Source organism: Tyto alba, unplaced genomic scaffold, assembly GCF_018691265.1.
Source record: "Tyto alba isolate M040663 unplaced genomic scaffold, T.alba_DEE_v4.0 Super-Scaffold_7, whole genome shotgun sequence".
Taxonomy (NCBI): Eukaryota; Metazoa; Chordata; class Aves; order Strigiformes; family Tytonidae; genus Tyto; species Tyto alba.
Window position 1 is genome coordinate 39506268 of NW_024881328.1, and position 25504 is coordinate 39531771.

The following is a 25504-nucleotide window of genomic DNA, read 5'->3' on the forward strand; positions in this document are numbered from 1 at the left end:
ATAAAGTCTTCCTATTTCGCTGAAAAGCCACGTCATTTGCATGAACACTTCAGCAAATCATTGCAGAAAAATCAGCTGTCAGTCAGCTGCTGCTTCTATATCACTAGTTGACCAGAACGGGGGGGAGGGGGAAGTTATTTTCAAAATTAAGAATTGTGTTGATGTATAAAAGCCATTGAACAGTACGTGGGCCAATGGAGAAGTGATGCAAATTACAAGGTATTGAATTAAAAAGAGTCAAAACCCACAAAGCCCTCACTAAACTTGTATGCTACCAGAATCTGAGCAGGAGGGACAGTTATACGTAAACGAAGAAGTATTCTTTATTGATAGGAAAGCAACCCAGTAAGGGGTTCATGGCCTCAAAGAAGAAAAAAAGCAATTCACTAGACAACAACTTAATGCTGAATGGAAACCTACCGAACGCAGTTGACAAAACCGACTTTTTTGCTGGCATCTGGGCCTTTTCCTATAAGCATCACGACTTCACACTTTCCAGTGCAAACCAAAAAAAGTCAAGCTGCCCCACAATCAAGCCATGCATGAAAAGGATTACAGTGAGGGAATTTATCACAACAGTAGCCTTAAATTTTAGAGCGGCTACAGAGATGAGAAACAGTGTTTGGCTTCTGAGTGTCCAGTTTTGCCCACCACCAGCTCTTCCACACCCCCTGCCTAAGATGCAAGTTTGTGAGCAGAGAAACACATGAATAATTCTACCCATATCGGTATTCCCATGGCCTGCTCTGATAAGCCAGGGTATACATGTGCCAAATCACAAGCTAAACTCATGCTTTATACTTGCTAAACCTCTGGACATAACCTGAGATTCTCAAAAGGAAAAGTGTGACGAACACTCTGGTCTTCTCTGCCTCTCAAAGCTGAAAAGGCTGGTGAGCATCCATGTGCTAGATTACGGTGTTCTCAGAAGGGTAAAAGGCAGGTCCTTTTACTCATCCCAAGCCAAGCATGCCTTGTATTGGGGCAGATGACAAGCAGAATGAAATTAGGCCTGGACAACAAATATCATGGATGTAGGAAGATACAACGCTACCGCTAAAGAATGACCCGTTTTTCAGTCAGCAGCAAAACTGGCTAAAAATAATAGTAATTTAAACTCAAACAGAAAATAGAGGTATTTTTCATTAAAACTGATTATTCAACCAGCTCTAACAAAAAGGAGATGGAGGAAGAATGAAAATAAAAGACATGGAAATGTAGTATTAGAAGTGCTCCATGTTTTGTGGCTCCTACTACAGTAATAGCACCTTCCTGCCCCATCCACAATTTTCTTTGCAAGATCAAAACCAAATCGGCCCAGCACCTCACTCGATATAATTTAGCCTTCCACCGAGAGACATAAATAATACTCTCAGTCTCCCTCACACAGTCTACTATTTATCAGCTACAAACACCTTTACCCTGAGATAAACTAGGTTTCCAGCTCTCTAGATCAGGGGATAACTTACAGCATCATTTTGAAAACGTGTTTGCCCAACTGGGGAGAATTCAGAGCAAAAAGGGAAGTCCTGCAGGATGTGCTGGCCTCTGATAGTCAAACCTCTGTACTGTTAGATGAAGAGCCAAGACTGAATGAGGAGGAGGAGTAAGGAGAAGAAAATGTACACATACCACGACTTCACACTTCTACAACACTTTCTCTCCACAGTCCTCTACAGAGAAACAAGACATGAATCTTTATCATCCCCATCTACCAGGGATGAAACTGAGGCAGAGGACAGAGGGAATTTCCCCCAAGATTGAAAGAGTACTGGGGTGAAAGCAAAGTTCACACTAAAAAGTTTTACTGTCTCTCAGGATTACGCTAATACTACCATCCTTGTTTCTTCCAACAGAAGAATCCTACCACATAATTGCTTCTCCAGTGCAGAAAAGGACATTGAACTTGGAGTTCAGGGAAGCAGGAGGAGGGGGGCGGAGAAGGGGAGACAAGCAGAGTTTCAAATCTTTGGTGTGTATTTATAATGTTGTAGAGAAACTGCATTTCAGGATGGAATGATTATTGATTTCTTAATGGATTACTGCTGCACAAATTTACACTCCCCCCCAAAAACATCAATCTTAGGATAATAATTATAAACCTATCACAGTGTATAGAGCATTCTCACTGAGTAGAAACGTATCACTATCTGCCGGGAAATGGCCAGTTTTTCTATTTCTCCCACTCCAACCACATTACAGCATGGCAAGGAGCTACTGAAAAATACATGCTATTATAAAACAAAGTTTGTAATAGCCACAGGACATACCTCTAGGCAACTTTCATTTAGCAGATCCTTTTAAACTGCTGCCTTTAAGACAATGCTTGATCCACTAGTGAACAAGTTAATTACTTATTAGAATCCTTTTATGTTATTTTTATCATAGTAATGAAGCAGCCCCAGCATAGAGTGAGACTCCTTAATGGGCAACAAACATTCACAAACCCACACACCCTCACTTTTTCTGCTTACCAGCCTACAGTCAAATGTTTCTGTAGCTAAGTAATTTTTTAGCAAAGGCATCCATAGAACAGCTTTTCTACAAGCAGCATCACGTTGCAAAAATGACTGAATTACCACAAGGACTTCCCTTGACTTCAAGAAGCGTCAGACTAAACCCATGGAGACGGGGCACTGTGGAAATTTAAAAAAACATTCTGAAACAAAAACCTCAATACCCCAAAGTTTGTGCAAGGTGCAGGAATGTGGAAGATTCAAGTCTGGCTCTGCTTAGTGGTTCCCACCCATAACACCACCTCTGTCCTTCCCACTGTTTAACTAGAGACGTTATATGAGGTTATAGTCTAACCGCGAGCCACGAGCCAAAGGCAACCTGCAAAAGGGCTGGATGCAAAGCCAGCACCTCTCAGCTGCTGGCCCTGTTTCTCTGCAAGAGGTGACCACCTTTCACACTGGAGCAGAGGTGGCAGAAAAGCCAATTTGCTGCCTCCTTGACCAACACAATTTACAGATCTGTTAGGTCCAGGCATTAGCACAGTTCAGCATACCTTCGCCTCTGCAGAAACATCAGCACCAGGAGCTTCCACCTCTGCTCAGACATCACCCTCTCACTGTGTGAGACCATGCAATAAACTGGATCAGTGAATCGATCCAAGCTAAAAATACCCCATTTTGTCGTTTGGCTTTTCCTTTTTAGAAAAACTGCTGGCATTGCCACAGAGAACAAGGCACATTGAACTCTACTTTGAACACTTGCCTTAGTAACAGTCATCTCTGCTAGAAGGGCATGTGGGGCACTTGCCAGTCATAACATCTTTAAACAGATCTAACTAAATGACAGCTCACACATCCAGTGCCGTTAAAACACATGCAGGTTAAAACCTGGCACACAACAGATCTTCAAGCTCCTGCAGCACCGTTCGACTGCAGTTTGCTCTGGAGCAGAGTTGCAGTTACACCCTGCTCAACACCAGTCTCACTGTACACATTCCTGAGCCTTGCTGTAAGCAGCAGGTAATAGAATAGCTCGTAGCAGCCAAGTGCTAGAATTTAAATGGAAAGACGAGGTACAATTCGATTGTAACCTGGCTGTTCCCTTCCATGCCTAAAACAACTTCATATACAAATGCAGCCAGCTGATGTTCCCCCAAACTAAGCTTGTAATTACCTACAACTTGCCCCCATGAAAGGGGTCTGCTCCAAAAGTGTGTGGAACTGGATGGAGAATCTCCCATGAAGTGCAGTGGGCTTTGGATAGCTCCTAAATTACTCCTGAGCAAGCTCTCCAGCTACACAGCATGGGATCAGCACCTTAACTCTCATTTCTCCAAGAGGTTACAATTCAATTAGTGCAGCAACTTCTCCCCTTTCTCATCACATATCATTCCTCCCCTAGCCCAGGAACTAGTCCTAGCTGCTGCAGGACAACAAGAGCAGCTCCAAAAAACTTCCTCTAGTCAAAAGGTGGTTAACAAAAAAAGAAAACAGCCAGAGAAAGCAGTGTTCTCCAAGGTACACAGGCCACATAAAATAAAAGCAAGGGCCCAAAGCACAACATTTGCCATCAGCTTCAATTAGCAGCAAAGTGGGGTTTGGGAAAACAAGGGCCTCTTCAGAGCTGCTATAAGGCAAAGATGAAATCCCAGAATTAAAAACAAAATCCCCACATGCATATTAATATTCAGAGGCAATTACCTTTCAGCTTAAAGTCAGCCAACATGCATCTTACTACAGCAGCTCTTAAAGCAATCTTGTTTACAATTGGAAATGGATTACATTATCTCAGCTCCACCTATCCACATAATGCAGAGCAAACTGTCAAACATAAAATTACAAAATGGTTATTGTAAGGTATCCCCTTCAGCATAAGAATTAATTTGACCTATTTTATTACTAAATTATTACTCCCACACAAATTTTCTATCATAGATATCTATCAGCGCTGACATTTATATTCCAGCAAGGCACTCTCAGATGCATATTTTCTTCTCCTCCATCTCAAAGGTGTATTGAGCAGATTTGATGTAAACAGCCTCCTGCCAAGCTAGTTAAAAATCTTTAAACTTTATATATACAATTAGACTGTGACAATAACCATTTGCTAAAAAAGAGAGAGAGAGATACCTACACTGAGTTTCAGATTCTGATACAAAATGCTTCACAAGTTAAAGAAATGATTAATCTAAATTTAAGGAGGACCTACAGATATTTTTACTATGGCTCCGGCAGGTCGTTCTGATTGTCACCAAGAGACATGACTTGACACAATGGCCCTGATTAAGAATGTGCTTAAGTCCTACTAAAGCCAATGGAAGTTAATCATCTGTTTAAGAGCTTTGCTAAATCAGGACCAGGAGACATTTCCAAAAAATCTGAGCCTAAATTGAACACACACTAATTAGCTGCACACACCAATTACATGATTATGGATGAAACACAGTTGTTTAGCATTTACAACAGCACACTTTGTGTGGAATCATTTAGAAATAAGGGCTAATTATCATTCTGTAACAGGTCCCACAATGCATTATAACCCATATATAGCATGTTAATTTTAGTTGAAGGAATAGCTTAAAAATAAATTAAAAAAAAAAAAATATCCTTCCAGTAATACTTGTCCAAATTCTCAAGTGGATCAAGATCTGACCCTTCTGGAACTTCACTGTGTTCACATTGTGAACATCTGAGCACTCCAGCTCAGCTGTTTTCTTACTGCTACATTTTGCTTACAGAAAACATTAATTCTTGCATTTCAGAATGTTACATTTGTACTCTATGCTGCCTAACAACTTAAGTCCTGCACTCAGGAAACAAACAAATTGGCATGGATTTGCATATCCAGGATTACAAATATCAGCAAATCACTTCTAGCAAATTATTGTGTGTACAAACCAGGAGTTGCTGAAAGTGTAATTGTCAATGATCTCAACCATTTGACCTATTTGACATTAGCCAGGATTGCCAAGTCTCATTTTTATGTCCCCCTTAGCCTGATACTTACTGGTTTTTCTTAGCATCAAGAATTTTAGATAAGTGACCTCCAGAGTCTCCACTTTCATTAAGAAAAAAAGGCATTCCCAACCCCAGGGACTGCTGAAAAAACATGCTTCAATGCAAAACACAGCTCAGAAATTAGAAGATACATCAAGCATTATTTATTAAGCACACACACACGAGAAAAAAAAAAATCTCATGGCATGTAAGGCAATCTTGCGATTTAAAACTTGACTCATGATTGTGAAAGTTTGGAGTTGGCATGCCAACTTGGTGAGCCATCTGCTCACCAACAATTTATAAACGAGACTGCTGCCAAAGCCACCCGATTACTCAGTTCTAATATTAGTGATGTAACTAAAACATGCTCGTAAGGTTTTTCTCCCCATGAACCAGGAAGCACAAGGGAAAAAAACCTCACAAAGTTAAAAATAAAATAGGTAAAGTGTATCTATGCTCAATATTCCCTTCAAGTCTGATTAGTAGGAACATTCAAGATTAATTCAACGCTTCAGTTCTGTACTTCCCTCTGAACCAAGTCAGAAAGAAAAAAAATCAGTAGTTATTACAAATGATGAGACAAGGTGAATCATATATTCTGTATCCAATATCCACTTCTTTGTTAATGATTCAAACAGTACTTTGCTAAAATAAAACACACTGTGCTAAAAAAGCCCAACACCTCATAATAGCACTTAATATATTTTGACAACAGATTTAAAGAAAATTTTTAAATTAAGATATTGTGCATACTGGCTAGCAGGCACAACTGCTGATTTTACTAGTGCTGATAATTTCACCATTAGAACCAGGCAATTTGGGATAAACCCACTATCCTATTTAAACAATTCCTTTCTTATTAAAATGCCAGATTACATATAGCAGTGAAAAACTGCTGGAAATTAATCTACAGTAAATAATCCTTGGGGCAAAAGATACTGTAATGAAACTGCATGGAAAATTACTCACTCAATCATTTTTAAAACGTTGAGTCACAATTCAGTTTTGTTGGCCTGAAACTCCAGATCTATCTCCATGGCAAATCAGTAGCAAATCCCGAAGCACAGCCAGTATTCCCAGAGCTCAGACACGCGGACGCGCTGCTACGGTCGTAAGCCCAGGAGCGTGCAATGTCTTACACTAGCACTTCCACGCAGCACCTTCTTCCCAATCAAGTAAAAAAACAGTTTAACCACTGGCTTCAATGGGAGCAGAATTGGGATGTTTCTGAGTGCTCTATGGGGGACACTAATAAGACTGAAAACACAGGCAATCCTGGTGCTATTAATTAAGAGGACAATGACAGCAATAAACATTCCGCTTCATTTCAGAACACCTTGCTCTATCACTGCCAAAAGGAGTAGCTTTTAAATCTGCATTTTGAAATTAAATGCATCATCATTACACAATTACCGTTCTAATTAGCCTCCTCAACAACAGATCGGCTTTATTTACGATTAATTTTGGTTAATGAGTTAGTTGTAGTTTTATCTGACAGATAATGGGAGAGAATTAATAATTGCTTAATCCACACAAAATTTTGTTGTTCACATAGTGCACAAAATTTTGACAAATGATTCTGAATCCTAGCCAACAACCACCAGCACATTTTCACTATCTGAAAGCAGCCAAAGCTCAGCAAATGTTACCATATTACATTATAGTAGATTAAACTGTTTATGTATATAATTAGAATTATTATTATTATAAACTACAGTCATAATTATAAATTGAAATTTCGTCACCAGCTCATAAGGAAGCTTTCCCCCTTCCAAAACACCTGGCCTGAACAATTAATTCAGGTCATCTCTCCGATGGTCAACCAATATCTACTCCATTTGCAGTCGCTCATGAAAATGATGCAGAGACTCAAGCTGGGGAAGGAATTGTCTTGCCCCCATCAGGCATCCTGCATGTCTCATACCTTTGTCCATACCTCTCCAATGAACTCGAGCCTGCCTCTGAAGCCAGTTTAAGGTCACAGTCCTAGTTTTTTAACTAGGCATTGGTTTTAAATGGCTTTAAATCGTCATCTTCAGTTGCCACATTGCCACCTTCTCTCAAAACCACTTTCCCCTTCCCAAATGCAGGGCTGGTTTTGCCTCCACCCAGACCCCAGCACTGACCTCACAACAGGAGACACGTCAGAAATTCCTCAAAGGGACTCACACACCACTAGTTTCATAAGGGCGTTCGGATGCCACAGCAAAGGCGAGGAAAACATGACAAGCGGGGGCACCGAATGACATTCACGTGTTTGAGCAAACAGAACAGACGATGGCGATCAGCAGAGGCAAAGCAGAACCGATACCCTAGTGCAATCCTCTTCTTGTAGCACAGCAGTCTGTTGCTGGGGTGCTGTCTATCAGATGCAACATAAAACTTAAGGATCTCCCCGTATACAGTCGCTAAGGAACCTTGGAGAATTATACTGCAATTATCATTCACGTTTCTACAATGAAAACACTGTTTTTACTCTTTTCCTAAGGCACTGTACTCTGTTGTTCTCAGCTGTTAAAAAGACAACCAGGGTTCCACTGCAGGAATGGCTGCAGTTGGGACACAGATAAAGCACCCTGACATGAAGATGAGCAAGTACTTTACAGAGCATCGTTATAGATTATTTCCTGGAATGCACTGCAGTTTGCTTTGGTTTTGAATACATATGTGATATATATTTACTAGAGCAAAAAATCTCACTGCTATTGATTTTTCTATAAATATTTAATGGTTACCAGTCAGAAGCTAAATTTAAGTAACAATAGCGCTAATGACATGAAATAAATGAAGCACTTTAAAAGTGTGAGAAAAAAGCAAATACCTCTTTACAGCATTTTAGCGCAAGAGCAGTAAGACAGCAACCTGAAACCATGTTACGTGCTGATAGTCTGAGTCATGTCTGGTCTCACAGTCCAACCAGCGAGGTGATTTTGCACAAACAGCTAACAAAAAAGTAGGTTCTGCGAGCAGCAGACGTAGCAGAGACTGCCTTCCAACAACTTTTTCCCATGCATTTGACATTTGAAAAGGGTAGCGCTTAGTCGTTTCTCCTTCAGCAGAGGCAAAATTCACATACCTCTGCTCTTTCTGGCTTCCTAATTTCGTGAGACCTGCACGATTCTAGTATTTTTCAAGCCTGTACATCTCTCTTGTATGTGACCGAAACTCTAAGTGCCTTCAATTTGTATTTACACACATTGCACATGTACAGGCCTGTCATAAACCAGGGCTGGACACATTTTGATATTTTTTTTCTCCAGCTGCCAACCCTCTCTGCTTGTTATTAGCTAATTTGGGGGCAGCTGACTTGTGATGGCATTTATACTCTGAGAACATTCTGGTTTGAGATTCACATATAAGCGCGCAGGATTTTGGAGAAATAAAGAAATTGTGCAACTGATAGAATATAAATTTGGAAGAATGCAAGAATGAATTCACAGAGCTCTCATAGTCATATAATACATATCTCAGTGTCACCTACTACCGGACCCTTAAATACACGAGTAGCACATCACTCTTCTGAACTCAAGAGCTACCTATAATCTGACATTTTGAAGTCACATACACAAATGATGAAGCTGACTGCCTCCCACCTATAGGAGCTGAATTCATACTTACACTAATTTCTCTAATTTTTCTCCACCTCTTCAGCCTATAATTTTATTCACCCATTTGTATCTCTTCAACTGGCATCCTTTGTGAAGCTCTTAAAGATTTATTGTTGAAAAATCATGATATAACAAGGAGATATTATTACATTACACTCTAGAAGAATAGATTAGCCAAAGAATAATACCTAACAGTGATGGAGAGGCAGGCCTGTGTATTCAAGCTAGAGGAAATTTTCCAACAGGAGGTTCAAGTAAAGCTAATACTCCCAATTGTTCCACACAGCTGCACAGAGATGTATTAAAACTCACTCAGGAACCACCTGTGCTAGTAGCAGGGTCAAAACAACTGTTAAAGTTGACCCGATTTGGGGAGATGAAACCGTAAAACTATTACACACATCTATGTCTAGGACATGCCCACATCTGAAAGGTGATGAGGATTAAGGCATGGTGTGAATTTAGGGCCCGATGGTGTATTCTAACATATTTCTGTACTCGGGCAAACTCTGCACAGGTGCCGGATCACTGCAGACTTTCCAGAGATGGAGGGAGAGAGGCCCCTCACAATACTACACAGGCAATACAAAGGCTGTACCTAGGAACAGACAATTAAAAGCAGTATGAAAAACCACTAATTAAGAAGTTCTGTTCCCCTTCAGGGGCCATTATCTGGACAAGGCAAAACACACACTGCAGGGTATCAATTTCTCAAGAAATAAGATTAAAAACCACCAAAACCAAATCCCATTTTATTCTTTTGCCTGAACCTTCTCCCCCTATCACAGACCTGGCTGCTAACCAGAACAAGGTCTTCAATCTACTGCAACTCTTTCCTGGAAACTTTTAAACCATCCATGACTTAAAGAGAATAGCTACTCTTCCCCAAATGAATAGACCTCATATCTCTTCTGTGTAAAAAGACTTGCTGTTTTCATACAGAAAGAGGCAACTTCTTTCATTTTCAAAAGAAGGGAATTCACACCATCCTGTTTGCTGCTCTTTGGACAGAAGCAAATGTTTAATTCACACTACTGGAGTTTAAAGGATGCACAGATATAGTTAACAAAAATTCTCTCAGTTTGTGTTTTATGGCTAGATCATGACATAAGAGACCACATTTCCTTGCAGAGGGAACCATAAAATGTCTGAAGGCTGAACTGAGGACTGGGAAGGAGTAGGTGTGAATTCTTGTATGACTGCACACACACACACACACACTCCCAAATCAAAGAGTAATTATGAGAAAAATTAACATGAATTTGAGCATATCACAGGCTTCTCTAGCCAGCTTTCTGGGCCACTCACCAACAGAACTTTCATAGACCGAGGGAACATGTATCCCTTGAGAAAAAACAGGACAACATTACTTTCTTCTGCTGGAATTAGGGGGTTTTGGAAGCTGAGGGGAAAGCAAGGGAAACAAGACTAATAAGAGAGAGGCTGGAGAAGACTCCAGCCTGCCATTGGAGTCACAGCATCATGATCTTTAGGATAATACTTGTCTTGTTCAAGTGGAAGAACAAAGGAGATAAACAAGAAAACATCCCTCATCGGAAACTTGAGCTTTATCACATATGTGGTTTAACTGCAAATGGAGCACCTCTATTATAAGCCCTGCCCAGATCTTCCATTAGCTGGAGATGAAACATGGACTGTCTTACCTCCTCAGATAAGAGGAAACTTCCTAAGAAGAAAGGTGATAGAAAGGACAGACAGACGAGGTGAATGGGGTTTCTGTGCTTCAGTATGTCCTACCTTCTTTGGAAAATACTTCAGAATTCCACCCACCAGGACAAAGGGCCTGACACCCACAGCACCAAAACGTGTCTGGGTCTTCTATCCCCACTGCATGAAGCTTCAGGGTGGACAGTAGAGCTGAGTCTTCAAAAGGTCTTCTCCAGCCCAGCGATAGGGAAAGGACTTGAATATTCCCACTAGTCTTCCCCTTCTCTCTCCCCTACTGAAGTGACTACACCTGTGTGCTGAACAGCCTCACAGGTGGTACCAATATCTCAGCAGAAAGAGAGGGTGAAAATAAACAGGCTTTGTAGCTTCTCCAGGTAACATGAAGCCATGGTGGGGAGAGTGGAGGTGGGTCTGGAGTGAGACAGATTCCTTGGCATAAAACCCGCAGCCTGCTAAGACGAAGGGCTCCTACATATTTAGAGATGATGTACTCTGACTCTGCTGCCTTCTTCATTCACCACCAGCTGGTATTTGCAGATAGTCACACCCTCCACACCAGGGTTGGGAGTGAAGTTTGGCCCTGGGGCTGACCTCCAATCAGCTACAGGTGTTCCCCCGTTCCTGAGGGGGCACAGGGATCCCACCAGCAATCTCAGCTTCACCAGAAGGGAGGCCAGAAGCCCTGCGACCTCCCTAGGCAGGCCAAAAACAGAACAACCATGAGTTAAAAGAGCAGGTATGATGCCCATGGAACCCACCATCTCTGTGGTGCTATCCCTCGGCCACACAATGTTATAGGAATAAACCCCAACCTGGAAAGCAAAAATAAGAGGAGGGGAGAAAGCAAGTCAGTTAGAAAAAGAGGTTCTAACTCACGGAAGTTTACACAACCGATCAGCACAGAAATGAGGGGGGGGATCAAGCAAGCCCCTGCTTTTCCAGGAGCAGTGTCTGCTGTTTTATGGTATGCTCCAGAGTAACACCTGTAACACCGCTTGCAGGTGACCCTGTCAGCCAGGGCTATGCTCACAGCAGGAGCTTCTGCCGGCATCGCTCGGCCTGTGAGGGATTACAGTTTTTCAAATCCACAGGCTGACGCAGCAGTGCCAGCAGAAGCCGGTAATGTAGACCTGGCTCCAGATCAAGGGCACATTTTGCTGGGCAGTATAAATAGGGGTTTGTCCACACACAGCCCTGGTAAAGCTCAGCTGTATGGGAAGAGTTAAAATGCTGTGGTTGCTCTAACATCATCACACCAGAACAGGGTGCTTTAGGACTATCGCAATTATTCCTGCACAGGACAGGAAATAAGCTACACTGGTAGCTTCTGAATGCGTCTCCTTTGTGGGGCTGCAAACATTACATGTAAAACATCCCTTAAGTTGTTTTGTAGATATTGTAATAGAATTCCTACTTTTGATAAGGCCATCCAAACCTCCATCCTAAGTGATCTACAGCCCCTGCGATTCAGAAAAAAAGGCAAGAGAGGGGGAAAAAAAAGCAGCAGAAAAACATGAAGGGACTCCCCTACGATGACAAGAGTCGGGAGAAAACCTAGGCCTCTGGTCACCTAACCCAGAGCCATACCTGTCAAGCCTCACGGCCACTGGCTGATAATGGCAGCTCTGCTTCCTTCCATTGGGATGCAGCAGTCAGCCGCCTGGATCCAAACAAGCATTCACTGCTCTAGGCAAGGGACAACACGCCGTGGCGCAGGCTCAGCACCCAGGCTGGCAACAGGTCTTGTTACTACAGAGAGCAGTGGCACAGCCTTCTCTGAAATTTTCTACAAAGCTGCTTCAAGGTGGATCCCCCCCCCCGCCCCCGCCAAGTTTCATTCACTGGGATTACTGAGGAAAAAGTAGAAGAGGGCTATGCCTTTTCCCCACAGCTAGAACAGCATCACTCCTTCAAGGTGCCCTCTTGGCACTGGAAAAGGAGGACGAGCAGCCCTCACCCTCGGTAATGCACGAGGATGACACAGGTAGCTGCATTTCCACCTGTAAAACCTAGTCCTGCAAACCAGCATTTAGCTGGAGGACCAGACAGAGCCTGTGACCCACAGGAATGGGAATCAAGCCCTCGATCCAATTTCCCAGGAGAAAATACCCATCGATTTCAACAGGGGTGACACCTTCCCCCAGGTTAGGGATGGGAAAGACAGAGCACTCTCTAACGGGTATTTCGTTTCCAGCTGCTATCAAAGTGCCGCATTGCAAGGAAGATGAGGATTGCTCTTTTTGTTGGCATGTCTGAAAAGGAACTGAAATTCCAGAAGCGAACATTGAAAACTTGCTGACTACCAAGCTAGCAAGAGCACCGAGTGTTGTAACAGGGTGTGTACCAAGGAAAGTTAACCGAACCTGACACTCCAAGAGAATAACAGAAGCTCCCTAAGAAAGGTGTGTGCTGCAACAAAGCCCTGGCAGATGACCTCTCAAAAGACTTCCATCAGAATGAATAAAAACCTATTTAATGAGATTAACTGATCATTTCGCTCCACCCTCATTATAACACTCAGTGAGAGAGGAATGTTTTTTCAGCCAAGTATCTGACTCCATAGGGAATGCCAGAGAGACTGTGACAGAACATATGAAAAATACACAGGGGAACCCTCCGCCATCAGAGTGTGAGCTACAGATAGTAGTTACTTAGACACCTACTAGTTTCAGTGGTTACTCAGTGTTCGTTTACACAGAATTCGTATCAGAGGAACTGTTTCATGATTTTAAACATACCAGTGTGAAAAATCTAAGCTGATGTGGATGAAGCTACAACAATCCAAAGTGCATTCCAGGCAGTATGTAATTTCCAGGTAACCCTTTTTTTTTTTTTTTTTTTGATAAAAAGAAACAAACAGCATATACTACTTTGCAGAGCTTCAGTTTCTTAGATGTGGAAAAAACCCTAGGTTTCTATTTAAAGCCCAATCATTAGCTTTTTATTTATTACTTTTCCTCCTTAAGCTTCAAGTAAACCAAGCCTATTGGCTAAAAATTTGATGAGTATTATTCCCCCTGTGAACTCTCAGGGAATCTGCGGTTAAAAGACTGAAGCCAAGTCAGTGCTCCTGGAAGTGTCAAAGGAACTCGCTTCTTCCAGTTCCGTGCCACACTTTGAGCTCATCCCTCCCTTATACCTAAGCTCACCTTGGCATAGTGCACCTTCACTGCCCTCCAACCTGTAAAACCACAGGTATATCTGTATCGGGCATCATCATGAAATTCCACAGCCACATCAGGCTGTCAAGGTTGGAAAGTCAGACACAGAGGACTGGAGGACATGTCAGGTGGCTGTCAAAAGCCCACCTCTCTGCACTGAGGCAGGATCAAAGATACCCAGACCAATAAATGTTGCCTACCCTACTCCTTAAAAGCCACTGAGGAAAGAGGTTCCTCGGCATCTCGAGGTTATCCAGTCCAAGTTTTTAGCACCATATGCAGTGTTTCACACTTTCCGAGATACTTGCAAGAACTGGAGACCTGAATCTCCACTTCAGAGCACAGCAGTTTGGCTGCCAGAATTCTTCATGCCCTCGTGCACCTGTCAGGGGAGTGACTGCCTCAAAGCACTAATTCAGTTCCCCCAATGCACCCCAGCCCCGACAGCTTCATCCACCCTCTCTGAAGAAAAGCATCCTGTAGAGGCTCAGCCTCCATTTCCCCATGCTCCTGAAAAAAACACATACTGAGCCAAAAAGAATCCCAGCACAAGGTCCAGCCTCACGTGCCTGGGCAGTAGACTCTGGCGATAGCAAGACTTGCTTGTTGCGTAGCCAAGGCATGAAGCAACCTCTAATTTTATGCAGTTTCATTCCAAAAGGCAGGCTCCACAGTTGTGTTTCTTCATTCATACAGATGTGGTCCTGATACAGCTGTGGTACATGAAACTTTCTGCTCCGGTCAACATAACTGTGACAAAACAGGGCCCATGTGACAACATAAGGTTAAAAACCGAAAGTAATCAAGAAAAATCTGGGGCTTTGAAGTTACAAATAAAAGAGTGCAACTGATAGTCCACCCCAGTTTACCCTCATCACTGGGAATGCAGTATTTGCCACATTATAACAAGACTTTGCCTGAGTTCTCTTTAAATACTGCCACTGAAAATCACTCGCACTTAATCCTGTTGTCCCAATAGCTATCTTGTCAGACAGCGCGATCATTCCCCACCACGGAGAAAATGCAATCACCTCATTATTCTCAGTAACAGAGTCAGCTGACAAGGCTTATTTTCTTAATAAATTATTTCCCATAACTTAGTAACACTTTAAGCTACTGATAAACACATCTTGAAAGCGTACCACAATTTTAATCAGTTTCAAACATCAGATGTTGGGTTTGATATTTATGATTGTTCTGACTCTGCTTCATGTAAGGGCTCCTTTTGTCTATGAAAGCAAAGATAAAGTTATCTGGGACACCCAGTGTAAAGTCTCCAATTTAAGAGGAAGTTTCCTCTGTCGCTGACTGTCAGATGCTAATAGCTACTGTTATTGTCTTCTGTACGATACCAGGCAAACGGTCTTAGAGGAGTATCCTTCCTCCTATACAAAGCAGTCATCGAGTCAACTAACCGAACAACTGTGCCGCTGCAGTTTCTAAAGGGCACATTCTTCTAAATCCATTTTAATCTACAAGGGAAAAAAACCCAAAATCTCTAATAACTATAGTAAGAACTCGGTGTGGTATTTTGAGGAGGTGACTGGGAACTATTTCTTTTTAAAGCCTCTTTTATAAGGATTCCCCACCAACCTTTAATTAGCACGCCAGTTCCTATTTGGAGGTTCCTGGTCACTTCCAGCCCAGACCAGCATACGCCAAAAGCAAGAAGACAGACTCCCTTGAACTCGGCGGGGTCTACGGGAAGGCTTAGGCCGTGCCAGAAATGCTCTAGTACCAACACGACATTAATTGAGCAGGCTGTTAATGCCCAGCTCTGGGTGTTAGCCTTTGGAAGATCTTTCCTACAGATCAGAAGAAAACCTGGACTTCCAGATTTGGGGCTATGTAAACATATCCTACGTACTCAGCAGGTATAGCACTAATTTGTCTTGCCGTAGAGGAAAGCGAGATGATCTATCAACCTATTCAGTTTGACTATTTACACGTATTTTAAATCTTTGCTTACATAAAACTACAATAAAGTATTTCAGAACAGAGCATCTGCCAACGTACATACAGTATTCTGCTAAAGGCAGATAGATACCGTAAGGCATATGTAAGATCATTAGTTAGCCATGACAGGAGATTTACTGTGATTTATCTTTCAGGATCATCTCATTCACAAGGAAAATTGAGTGTCAGCCCCATCCATAACCTATACATACCGTCTAAATACTTGAAAATGCTAATAGGTTAAAGGATGCAGTAGACAACTCTCCAACACAAGCCAAAATACTTAACGTGAAATGTTTTGGAATAGAACCTGAAAACACGAGTAGCCCAGCCAGAACTCCTACTAACATGGATTGCCAGGGGCTAATGAACATTGAAAACTCTTTACCTAGCACATAATTTTACTGTTGCTGGGAGAGCACTGATCAGTCGTTTCGGTACAAATCCAAGAAATTTGCTTCTTATGGTTTTCTCTCTGTTTGAGCCAGACACAAATTAAGGCTAAATTAAGAGCTATGGTTCAAAACGATTCAATGGAATGCAAGAACAAAGGTCAAAACTTAGATCTCTGCCCTGCAGGTGCACATCCTGAGCGCACAGCTAAATAGGGCCGTCCGCCTTCTGGTAATGATTGGCAACAAAACCAGGAGTGAGACATGTGGGGTCTGATCCATGTACCACCTCCGCCCTTAGCAGACCCTACCCAGCCAGAAGTACATGCTCTGGGCTACACTGTAACGGCAGGCCAACAGTAAATCAGCCTCCAGTGACTCCACTAGAAATTAAACCATACTGAAATACAACACAGCCACTTCCTCCAGTTGCAATGAAGGATGATGGATCTATCCAACAGGAGCTACTTAATTCATACAAAATATTTTAGATAGACATTCCTACTTACCACGTCCACCTCTCCTAAAAAAAAAAAAAAATATTAAAAAAAAAAAAAAAAGAGAGATCACAGGTCCCTGGGTTACTGAACCTTTAAAAGGATTTCCTGTGCCCCACAAAACAGGTGGAACGCTCTAAAGCACAGCCTGGCAATTTAGCCTGTACATGCCAGATTCAAGATCTGGCCAAAAAACTTAAATGAACCAACGTAACATCTGCCACAAAAGCTGACAACCTCTAATCAATACCTTCCATGCTTAAGAGAGAACAAACCAACTCTCTGCAAAATATTCTCATGCCTGCAAAGAGTAAATAAATTACAACAAATTTAAGAAGCTCAAGTGTTGCTTGGCTTAAGAACCCCAGGCAGAGCCCCTGATTTTTCAACAGCAGCACATGCTTAATGCAGAGCAGCAGTGATGAAAGCAGTTGAGACACCTGTGAGATACCACAAAACACATTTGAAAAAAATAAGATCTTCACCAAGGCTGCAGATACATGTATGTTGCAAGAACTAATGAAGCTTTAAAAACATTGAAAATGTTAACACAATGAGCAGGAAAATATTGAATGTGTTAAAGTATTTTTGCATGACTTCATTCCAGATCTTTTTATTCCCTAATTTGACTCTGGTTTTTAGTCTAGATTATAAAGAAGATTTAAAACAGGCAGCTTTTTTTCCCTTCCAATGAAGGCTTCCCATTAATAAAAAGGAAACAAAGAAAATGAAGAAAGTGAGTAGTAAAACTTTTACAACATAATAAAATATATCAGAATCCCAGTGCAGCAGGATTGGAATTGTCTAAAGATGCTGAATTATGATCGGTTGTCATATAAAGTTCAGTCCAGAGTATTAGCAATCATATTCTCTAGCAACATGTATATAATTGGGAGATCTTCATAATAACCCTCAGCTTTAAAGGCTCATAAAAACTGCGTTTTACTCGTAATTTGCAGGAGGAAAAAAGAATTCTTAAAGGCAAGTAACATCTTTCTCTCAGTAAGAAAGACTCAGAAGGCAATACACTGTGTATTTTAAAGCAAGCAACCCTAAAAGCTCTCTTTTTCTTTCACAGTTTTCAGTAGGTTTTTGTACAAACACTCAGTTAAAAAACAAATATGTATCTATAGTACACAGGCTGGAAAGAAAATGAGTATCACATAGAGAGGAACCCTCTGAAAGTATATTGGAAGCAAAGCATGTTACATTATTTTTGAATACAAGTACAGAGTTACTTTAAGGTAAATATCTTGATGTAACACTGTAACCAACAGTAAAAGGAGCTGTGGCACACACACAGAAAAGAAAGGATGTTGGTTTTATGAAATGTGTGTAAACTAAATTTATCCACCTCCAAAACATAGCATGAAATTAATTATAAAAATATTATCAGCACTTGACACTCTGTGTATGCTCCCAAATGTCTCTACATTTTCTCAATTTCTCCCTTGACATTCTAAAACAAAATCCTTTCAGTTTGTTAGAGTGTCAACTACCGAGTGCCATAAACTTCCAATTACCCCAGCCACTCTTGGACTTGCCGAGGCAAAGCTGAAGTAATGAATAGGATGCTGAAGTTTCTATATGGAATAGTAAAATACAACCTGTCACCAAGCCCAGATATTTTAACTTCATACTTTTGCCAGAGTAAAGCCTTTCTGTAAATAAAGTGTGTTTGTTTTCAAATAAAGCTACTTCAAGCTGTTTTGGGAAGCACAGTAAGTAATAATAATAACAACAACAACAATTTCCATTTGGATCTCAATACCTGGTGAAACAAAACCAGCACATGTCAAGCCTAGTGTTTTCCTACCTGGAACAGGTAAGGACCAGCTCTCAAATGCCACCTTGGGATAGTTCAGACTAGTAATCCCGTTCATGTTTAGATGAGACACCAGTATGAACAAGAAAGAAGAGAAAAGCAAAAAAAAAAAAAAAAAAAATAATAGGTCTACCCTGTCCTTCTCTCGAATGCCTACAGCAGTGGTTAAGACCTGGTAAGCGAGCCGAGGACAGACCCAGAGGACCAGACTAACCCAAACCCACTGCTAGAGAGAAACAGGTTTAAGAGGAGACTTACTGCTTGCCATGTGACTGGGGGAGGTATGCTGCCCATTGGGTGTGCTGGAGGTGAGGTCAATGGCCATGCCGGAGTGCTCCCTTTCGGGCGAAAGCTCATTGTCACCTGCTTTCACAAAACAAGTCCCCCGTAAGTTTCCATCCCTTTCTTCAGGAGAGCAACACAACAATTAAAAAGTCCAACTCGCTCGCTCCCTTCGCCCTTCCCTCCTTTATCAGTGGGGGTCTCCCACAGCCTGCAAAACCTGAACTCTCGGGGCCACAGGTAAACATCTGACTGACTGATTTTAAGAGGCTCCCCCCCCAAGCCTACTGTCACCAGTCTTCTACACACACATCTGTGACAAACCTTGCCCCAGCTGCTTTGTCTCAAGAGAAGTTAGGATTACTTTTCCATTTGCAGACACCGAGAATCCAGGCTGGGCAGGAGAAGACTGAAACAGTACTTCACCGTACGGACCTTCTCCCCAAAGCTCTGGGTTAACTGACAGTTAAACAAAGCACTTATACAAACCCTGACACAGAAAACAGGATAAATGCATAGCAAAAGGCAGAAAAAGTTTTTGGCTGAGATTTGGATTTCTGAAGATGAACTCTCTCTCATTTGCAAAGTTCATTCATCCTCAGCAAATATTCAAACCTAGAGGTACTTGCCCATGCACCCATCCCCAGGCATTTTTCAGTCATACACAAAGTTTATCTTTAAATGCTATTAATTCAGCATCATCTCAATGCAAAGCCCATACATGAGGAAGCTAAAGTTTCAGGTGCCTGCATTATAGAAAGGATAGTGGGAAAAGTAATTCAGAATAATCAAATGAAATGACTACTTACATGTTATATATCCATCAGCAGCCTCTGCTTCCATAGTCAAAGTGCAGTGCTGCAAGGCAGAAAAGTACACCCTCAAAGATGCCTGTCAGTATCAACCATTAAATGATTAAACTTACTTAAAGCCAAAAGTAGTTGCCCATTTTACTGCTGTTGCAACCATTGCCTAGAGAAACACACAAGTGTACTGCATGTGCTCATTTGCAAAACACTGAACTCTTCCTGCAAATTATGTGAGTAGAGAAATTCAGCTGCCTCCTGGGCAGGCAGCACTAGGATCAGCCTGGCCAGACCGTACCCCCATCTGTCCCCCTATTTGCATTTTTTTTTTTTACCTGCTCTGAGAGTTTTTTTCCCTGACTTTCCACTTGTTTTGTTCAAGCTGGGATGGTAATGCTTTATCAATTATCAGCTCTCCCAGCCAGAACAGACTTTGAGGAGATGGATACTATTAACAATTGCTCTTTTCACACGCGCTCCGAGAGACTCCATCCTGATCTAAACAAAATAAAGTCCTCCCGTGTCTGCTCCCCTTCGAGAAAGCGACTACACCTCTTTGTCTCACACCACCGTACGCGCACACACACACCCCTGTACACGCACCTGTTCGCTCTAACCCTATTTATCTGCCACAGCATGGGGCCAAACATCACACTTAATAATCCCAGATCATGCATTTTGTGGTGTGAAGCAATCTTAAAGTTTCTGGAAGCACTTTGCTGACACAGAACAAGCTATTACTTTCCAGAAACCCAAGTAACTGTATAGAATGACACCCCCTAGCTATCATTTGATATATATTGAGGGGGGGAAAAAAAAAAAAAAAAAAAAAAAAAAAAAAGATCAATAATCATAACTATGTTCTTTTAAGTGGAAAAGTTAAGAATCTGACATGACCAGAGGAGAATTTTATTTCCTCTCTCCCTCCATGGCCTCTTTTTTGCCTTTAGTTTCAAAACTCTCACTGCACCAGGCAGCTAAATTATTCACAATGAGCCATTTCTGTATTGATCGCCAAGTATATTTAGCCCTGGCTCCTGGAATTTCTCCATTACTTACTGGAAAACAGGCAGCTTCACTTCTTGTCTCCAAAACCACTTCCCTCCCCCTCCCTTAACCCGCTTTCCTTCCCCCCCGCCGCCTTTCCCCCAATAAATAAATACTTTTCTCTGTGCTCTTCTTTGGTATAAAGCAGATCAAATTCCCAAGGCATTCAGCGCATAACACTTAAATTTCAACCTGCCCAGCTGCTACCAAACTCTCTTCAATTACTGATTTTCACATGAACCTTAAAAAGAAATCTCTAAAAAAAAAGTTTTCAGAACAGGTAAGCCGCTTCCTCAAGCCCTTCAAAATTACCTTATCTTCCCCCTAGTCCAGGTAGGCAGGCACACACTGAGAAAAAGAAAGAAACATCAGAAGCAACAGGGAAAGATCATCCCAGCCAATGAAGTGGAAGAAAGGGGAGGAAGGGAGGAGGAAGAGAAAGAAAGACAAAAAGAATCACAGAAACATCCATAACCGAAATTAAAACATGGTTTGATTTTTATTTTTTATTTCTTCAAGGGGGGGAGGAGGAGGAAGAGTCGGGGAAAAAGAAAAAAGTTTGGTCACCATTTTTAGGCTGGTGATGGCAAACCCCAGCTGCTAAGCCTCCCTCTCCACAGCGAATGGAGAGAGTTTTGCTCGTGCTGAAGACATAGCAAGATAGGGAAAGTTTAAAAAATTATTTTTAAAAGGGGGGGGGGGGGAGAGAGAGAGAAGAGGGGGGGGAGAGGGAGAGGGGAAAGAAACCCGCCCCCGGCACTTACAGGTGGGGCATGCGGAGCCGGGGAGCCGGGCAGCCCCGGGGATGAGCCGGCGGGGAAACTCGCTCAGGAATGGCACATACTTTGAAGGAAGATGAAGAACAAAAAAAAAAAAAAAAAAAAAAAAAAAAAGAGAGAGGGAGAGGGAGGGAGGTCAGCCGGTGCTACAGCAGTGCGATTAACCAGCGGGGAGAGAGAGAGAAAGAGAGGAGAGAGAGGAAAACTTGATCCACCGGTTCGTTACGAATCGGCACGAAAACGGGGGGGAGAGGAGGGGATGTGGGGAGGGATGGGGCGAGGGGATGTGGGGAGGGATGGGGGGGGGGGGGGGGGGAGCCGGCAGCCGCACTCACACCCCGCGCAGCAAACCTAGGCCAACTTCCCCGGAGCGCTGCTCCGGCCCTGGGCGACACCGGGCTCCGCGCCTCCTCCCTGCCTCTCCCCACCCATCCCACAGCCTGTCAAAAGTCATCGAAGTCCTGCCTCGGTTTTCATTTTATTTTATTTTCTCCCTTTCCCCCTTCCCCTCCCCGCCGGCGGCGCCTCAGGCCGCAGCCCCCCGGGGCCCCGCAGGTGGCGGCGGGCGCTGAGGGAAATGGCAGTTGGGGCCGGCGCTGGCTAACGGAGCGGGGGGAGCCCCGCCGCCCCCCGGCACACGCACACCGCCCCCCGCCGCCCCGCTCGGGATGGGTTTGGAAAGGGGAGGGGGGGGGAAAGAGAGAATCGGACGCGCTTTTTTTTTTTTTTTTTTTTTTTTTTTTTCCTGTGGGGCTAGCAGCAACAAGTCACCGGAGCCCCCCACCGCCGTGCGGGAGATGCAGCCACAACCGCAGTTCTTCGCTCGGGGACCCCCCTCCGCACAGCACGCAGAGCCCCGCCGCCGCCCCCTCGCACGCCGGACGGAGCTGTCCTCCCCACCCGGGGAAGAAGGACCGGGGTGAAGGGGAGTAGAGGGGGGGAAAGGGAAGGGAGAGAAGAAAAAAAAAAAAAAAAAAAAAAAAAAAGAATTAAAAAGAAGCCAAGCGCAGATTTACCTCAGCCGCGCAGGCAGTGAATCACTTCCATCACCCTTTTGTTTGTGTTTTTATTAGTGTCGGCTCTCTCTGCCTAGTGGAGGTGTGTTTGTGCACGGCAGTTGGCTATGGAAACTAAGGCAGTGGAGCTGTAGCTAAGGGTAATCCTGTTTTTACTTCCTCCATCTTCAGAGAGCAGGGTTAGCCTGGGACAGCTGGTCAAACCCCGAGAAACCGATCCGGCGGCGGCGGCAGCCGCCCGCCCGCCCGCACTCACACACACACTCACACACACACACACACACACTGACGGACACGGACACACGGACACGCTCGCACAGACACGGACACGGCGCGCAACCCCGCGGGGGGGGGGGGGGAGAGGGAGCGCGCGCGCGCGCGCGGCCCCAGCCACCCCGCGGCGTAGCGAAAGGCGGGGGGGGGGGGTGTGGGGGGGTGGTGAGTGAAGAACTGGGAAGGGGGGGCGAAGGGAGGAGAGGAGGAGGATGGGGGGGGCGCGGGGGGCGGGTGCCCGCGCCGGCAGGGCCGCTCAGCACGCTCGGCAATCGATTAGAGGACAAGTGCCGCCGCCGCTGCCGCCGCCGCCGCGTGCGCTCCGCGCCTCACGCGGACGGACACACATACACACGCGCGCGCGCGCCGCCCCCTCAGGGCAACGGCGCGTCCGCGTTCCCCTCACACCCACCCCCCCACACACACCCAGCGGGCTGAGCCCCGCACCCTCGCTGCCCCGTGTGTCCCCTCCGCCGCCACCCCGATCCTCCTCTCCTTCCCCTCAGGAGCGGTAACCGCTGGGCCGCCGCCGCCGCTGCCGCCGCCGCCGGGCGGGTGAAGTTGCCGGCGGGAGTCATGATTCAGCACTTCTATTTTTAACCGCCGGGCGGCCGCGGGTGCGCAGCGCCCGCCGCCCGCTTCGTCCTGCCGCTCTCCCGCCTCGTCAACCTGCCGCGGTGGGAGCCCCGGCGGTGGAGGGCAAGCCGGAGGACGGCGTAAAGCCGGCGGGGAAGGGTTCGGAGCTGCCCCGCTTGTTATCTAATTGAACGTTCAAAGTAAACATGAGGTAATTTCTTTTCCCTTCTTGCAAGCGTTACGCTCAGAGAGAAAGCCTGGTTAAAATAAAAGCCTCTCCACGCTATTTCTTCCTACCCCCTTCTCCTGAGAAGTCGGTGTGGTGGGGAAAGGGGGAGGGAAAAAAACAGCTTTATTCTCCTGAGGAAAAAAACCCTTGCTCTGCTTCACAGCCGAGTCTGAAGGAACACCGAGTGCCTCCGTCCCGCCTCAGGAGCCTGACCCAAGCCCACGGCAGCCGGCTGGCACGCCTGCAGCAAGGCAGCACTCCACGTCTTCGGGCCAAGGGTGAAAGCTTCATGTGCTTTCTCCCAGGAGCTCTCCCTTGTCATCGACAGGTCTTAGATCAGGTGAGATAGCATCATCCATTTTTCTTCAAGCATCTCTTTGTAAAAGCCGAATGGCTGGGTGCTGGTGACAGTGGTAATGCCATTATTAGGCACCAGAGTTAACGGTCTGTTAAGAAGCTGTGGTTGCGTATGCCATGCATTACATACGCAAATATTATTAAATTCAAATTTGCAATGTTAAGTACACAAACACTAGGAAGCATCGGAGTTCGAGCTGCCCATACACCTTTGAGGATTATCACCCAACAGAGCAGCCGACAGGAGTAACAGGCAGTTATCCTTTAACTTCACTGGTACCAAAGGGGAATAACGCACACATTTTGCCAGCGAGTTTCAGACGTGCACTGACAAGAGCGCCTTCGTCACTACATAACCACATTCTTCATGTATCAAGAGCCTGGAAAAGCTCTGGGTACCTCAGACTTTTTGCTTTCAAGCAAAATCTAAACTACAGCCTTAATGCTGGCTCCAGCTACATGCAAGTGCAATCCTGTTGTTAGAGGCAGTAAAGTAAAACCCAGGTTTTATTAGCCCAGCCACTTCACATCAAATGACATTCTGCTTTGTAGTGGCAGAGCCACCCTATCCTGAGAGAGGGAGACAAACTCCACTTTTAAAAATACATTAAATTATTCAGCCAGCCAAAGACACTGGAGTTAAGAGACAGCTCGCTCCCTCCCCAGCGCTACAAATTTTAGCCAATTAGTCATTACGCCACCTCTGTGAAGTGGGTTAATTTAACTCTTCTCATTTTGCATAGGAAGGAGGCAGAAAGGTTAGGGGACTGGCCCAAGGCCACAAAGAGCACGCAGAGCTGAGCCTAGAAAGCAGACTTCTTGTTTCCCACGCCTACGTCTCAACAACTAGACTTGGCTTGCCTACATCAGAAAATAGACTGGCATAGCTATAGCTGTGTAATTATACCGTAACACTTTATGCCGGAATAACTCTCCTTGTGGACATTCTCCTCCAGATGCAAAGTGACTTCCCAAAAGCTGTCCAAATGAATTCACTCAACAGTGCACACTTTGGGGTTTGCCTTTTTATTATTATTTCTTTTTTTTTTTTTTTTTTCCCCCCTCTTCATTTTGGGGGGTCAAGATTCCTGAGAAGCGGATCTCAGCAGCATTTTGAAGCCTTTGATCACTTTTACAGACCATTGAAAAGCAGGGGCAAATGCAAAACATGTCACTGAAATGCTGCAACTCTTGTTGTCAAGATTTTTATGGTGCTTTTCATCAAAATGTTGAAAACTGAAAGCTTCCAGCTGGCTCTCCTTACAGGTAATAATTTAATAGCTAACAGCTTTTCTCCCAAAGCTGCTGGAACCTGCTTGAACCATGGAGGCTGGTGGGAAAAGCCAGACCCATCCTCTACAGTAATTATTTCTGATTTTTTAATCCTGCTGCTCCATAAGCTTTCAAAACCGAATAAAGCTGTGAAAACAAGGAGGAGTGACCAAAGGAAAAGTAAGGGACGGGGAATAAAGTAAAAGGGTTTGCCTTTAAAATCAGCTGCTTAACTCCAAGGACTGCAGAGATGAGCGCATCTTCACTACAGCAACATGGGGGT

The 25504-nt window shown here is 44.1% G+C and overlaps 1 protein-coding gene and 1 long non-coding RNA gene across 9 annotated transcripts in view; one reads left to right on the top strand and one right to left on the bottom strand.

Annotated features, from left to right (window-relative positions):
* The window catches only part of IKZF2 (IKAROS family zinc finger 2), a 121021-nt gene extending 98294 nt beyond the window's left edge, over positions 1–22727 (bottom strand). For 3 of the 8 annotated variants that reach the window (XM_042784220.1, XM_042784218.1, XM_042784213.1), the window contains exons 1-3: positions 22515–22727; positions 19676–19724; positions 18843–18947 (exon numbers count right to left, since the gene is read on the bottom strand). In XM_042784220.1, the coding sequence (XP_042640154.1) occupies positions 18843–18947; positions 19676–19709 (139 nt within the window). In that variant the 5' untranslated portion in view covers positions 19710–19724; positions 22515–22727. Of the gene's footprint in view, positions 1–18842; positions 18948–19675; positions 19758–21031; positions 21068–21483; positions 21563–21849; positions 21950–22514 lie in introns of those variants that run through there. The other 5 variants (XM_042784214.1, XM_042784215.1, XM_042784217.1 and 2 more) reach the window with 5 other exon arrangements.
* Positions 21619–22546, top strand: LOC122152442. The gene is made up of 2 exons (XR_006164558.1): positions 21619–21715; positions 22256–22546. It is a non-coding gene; the product is annotated as an uncharacterized LOC122152442 (long non-coding RNA).
* Positions 22728–25504: the final 2777 nt, after the last annotated feature.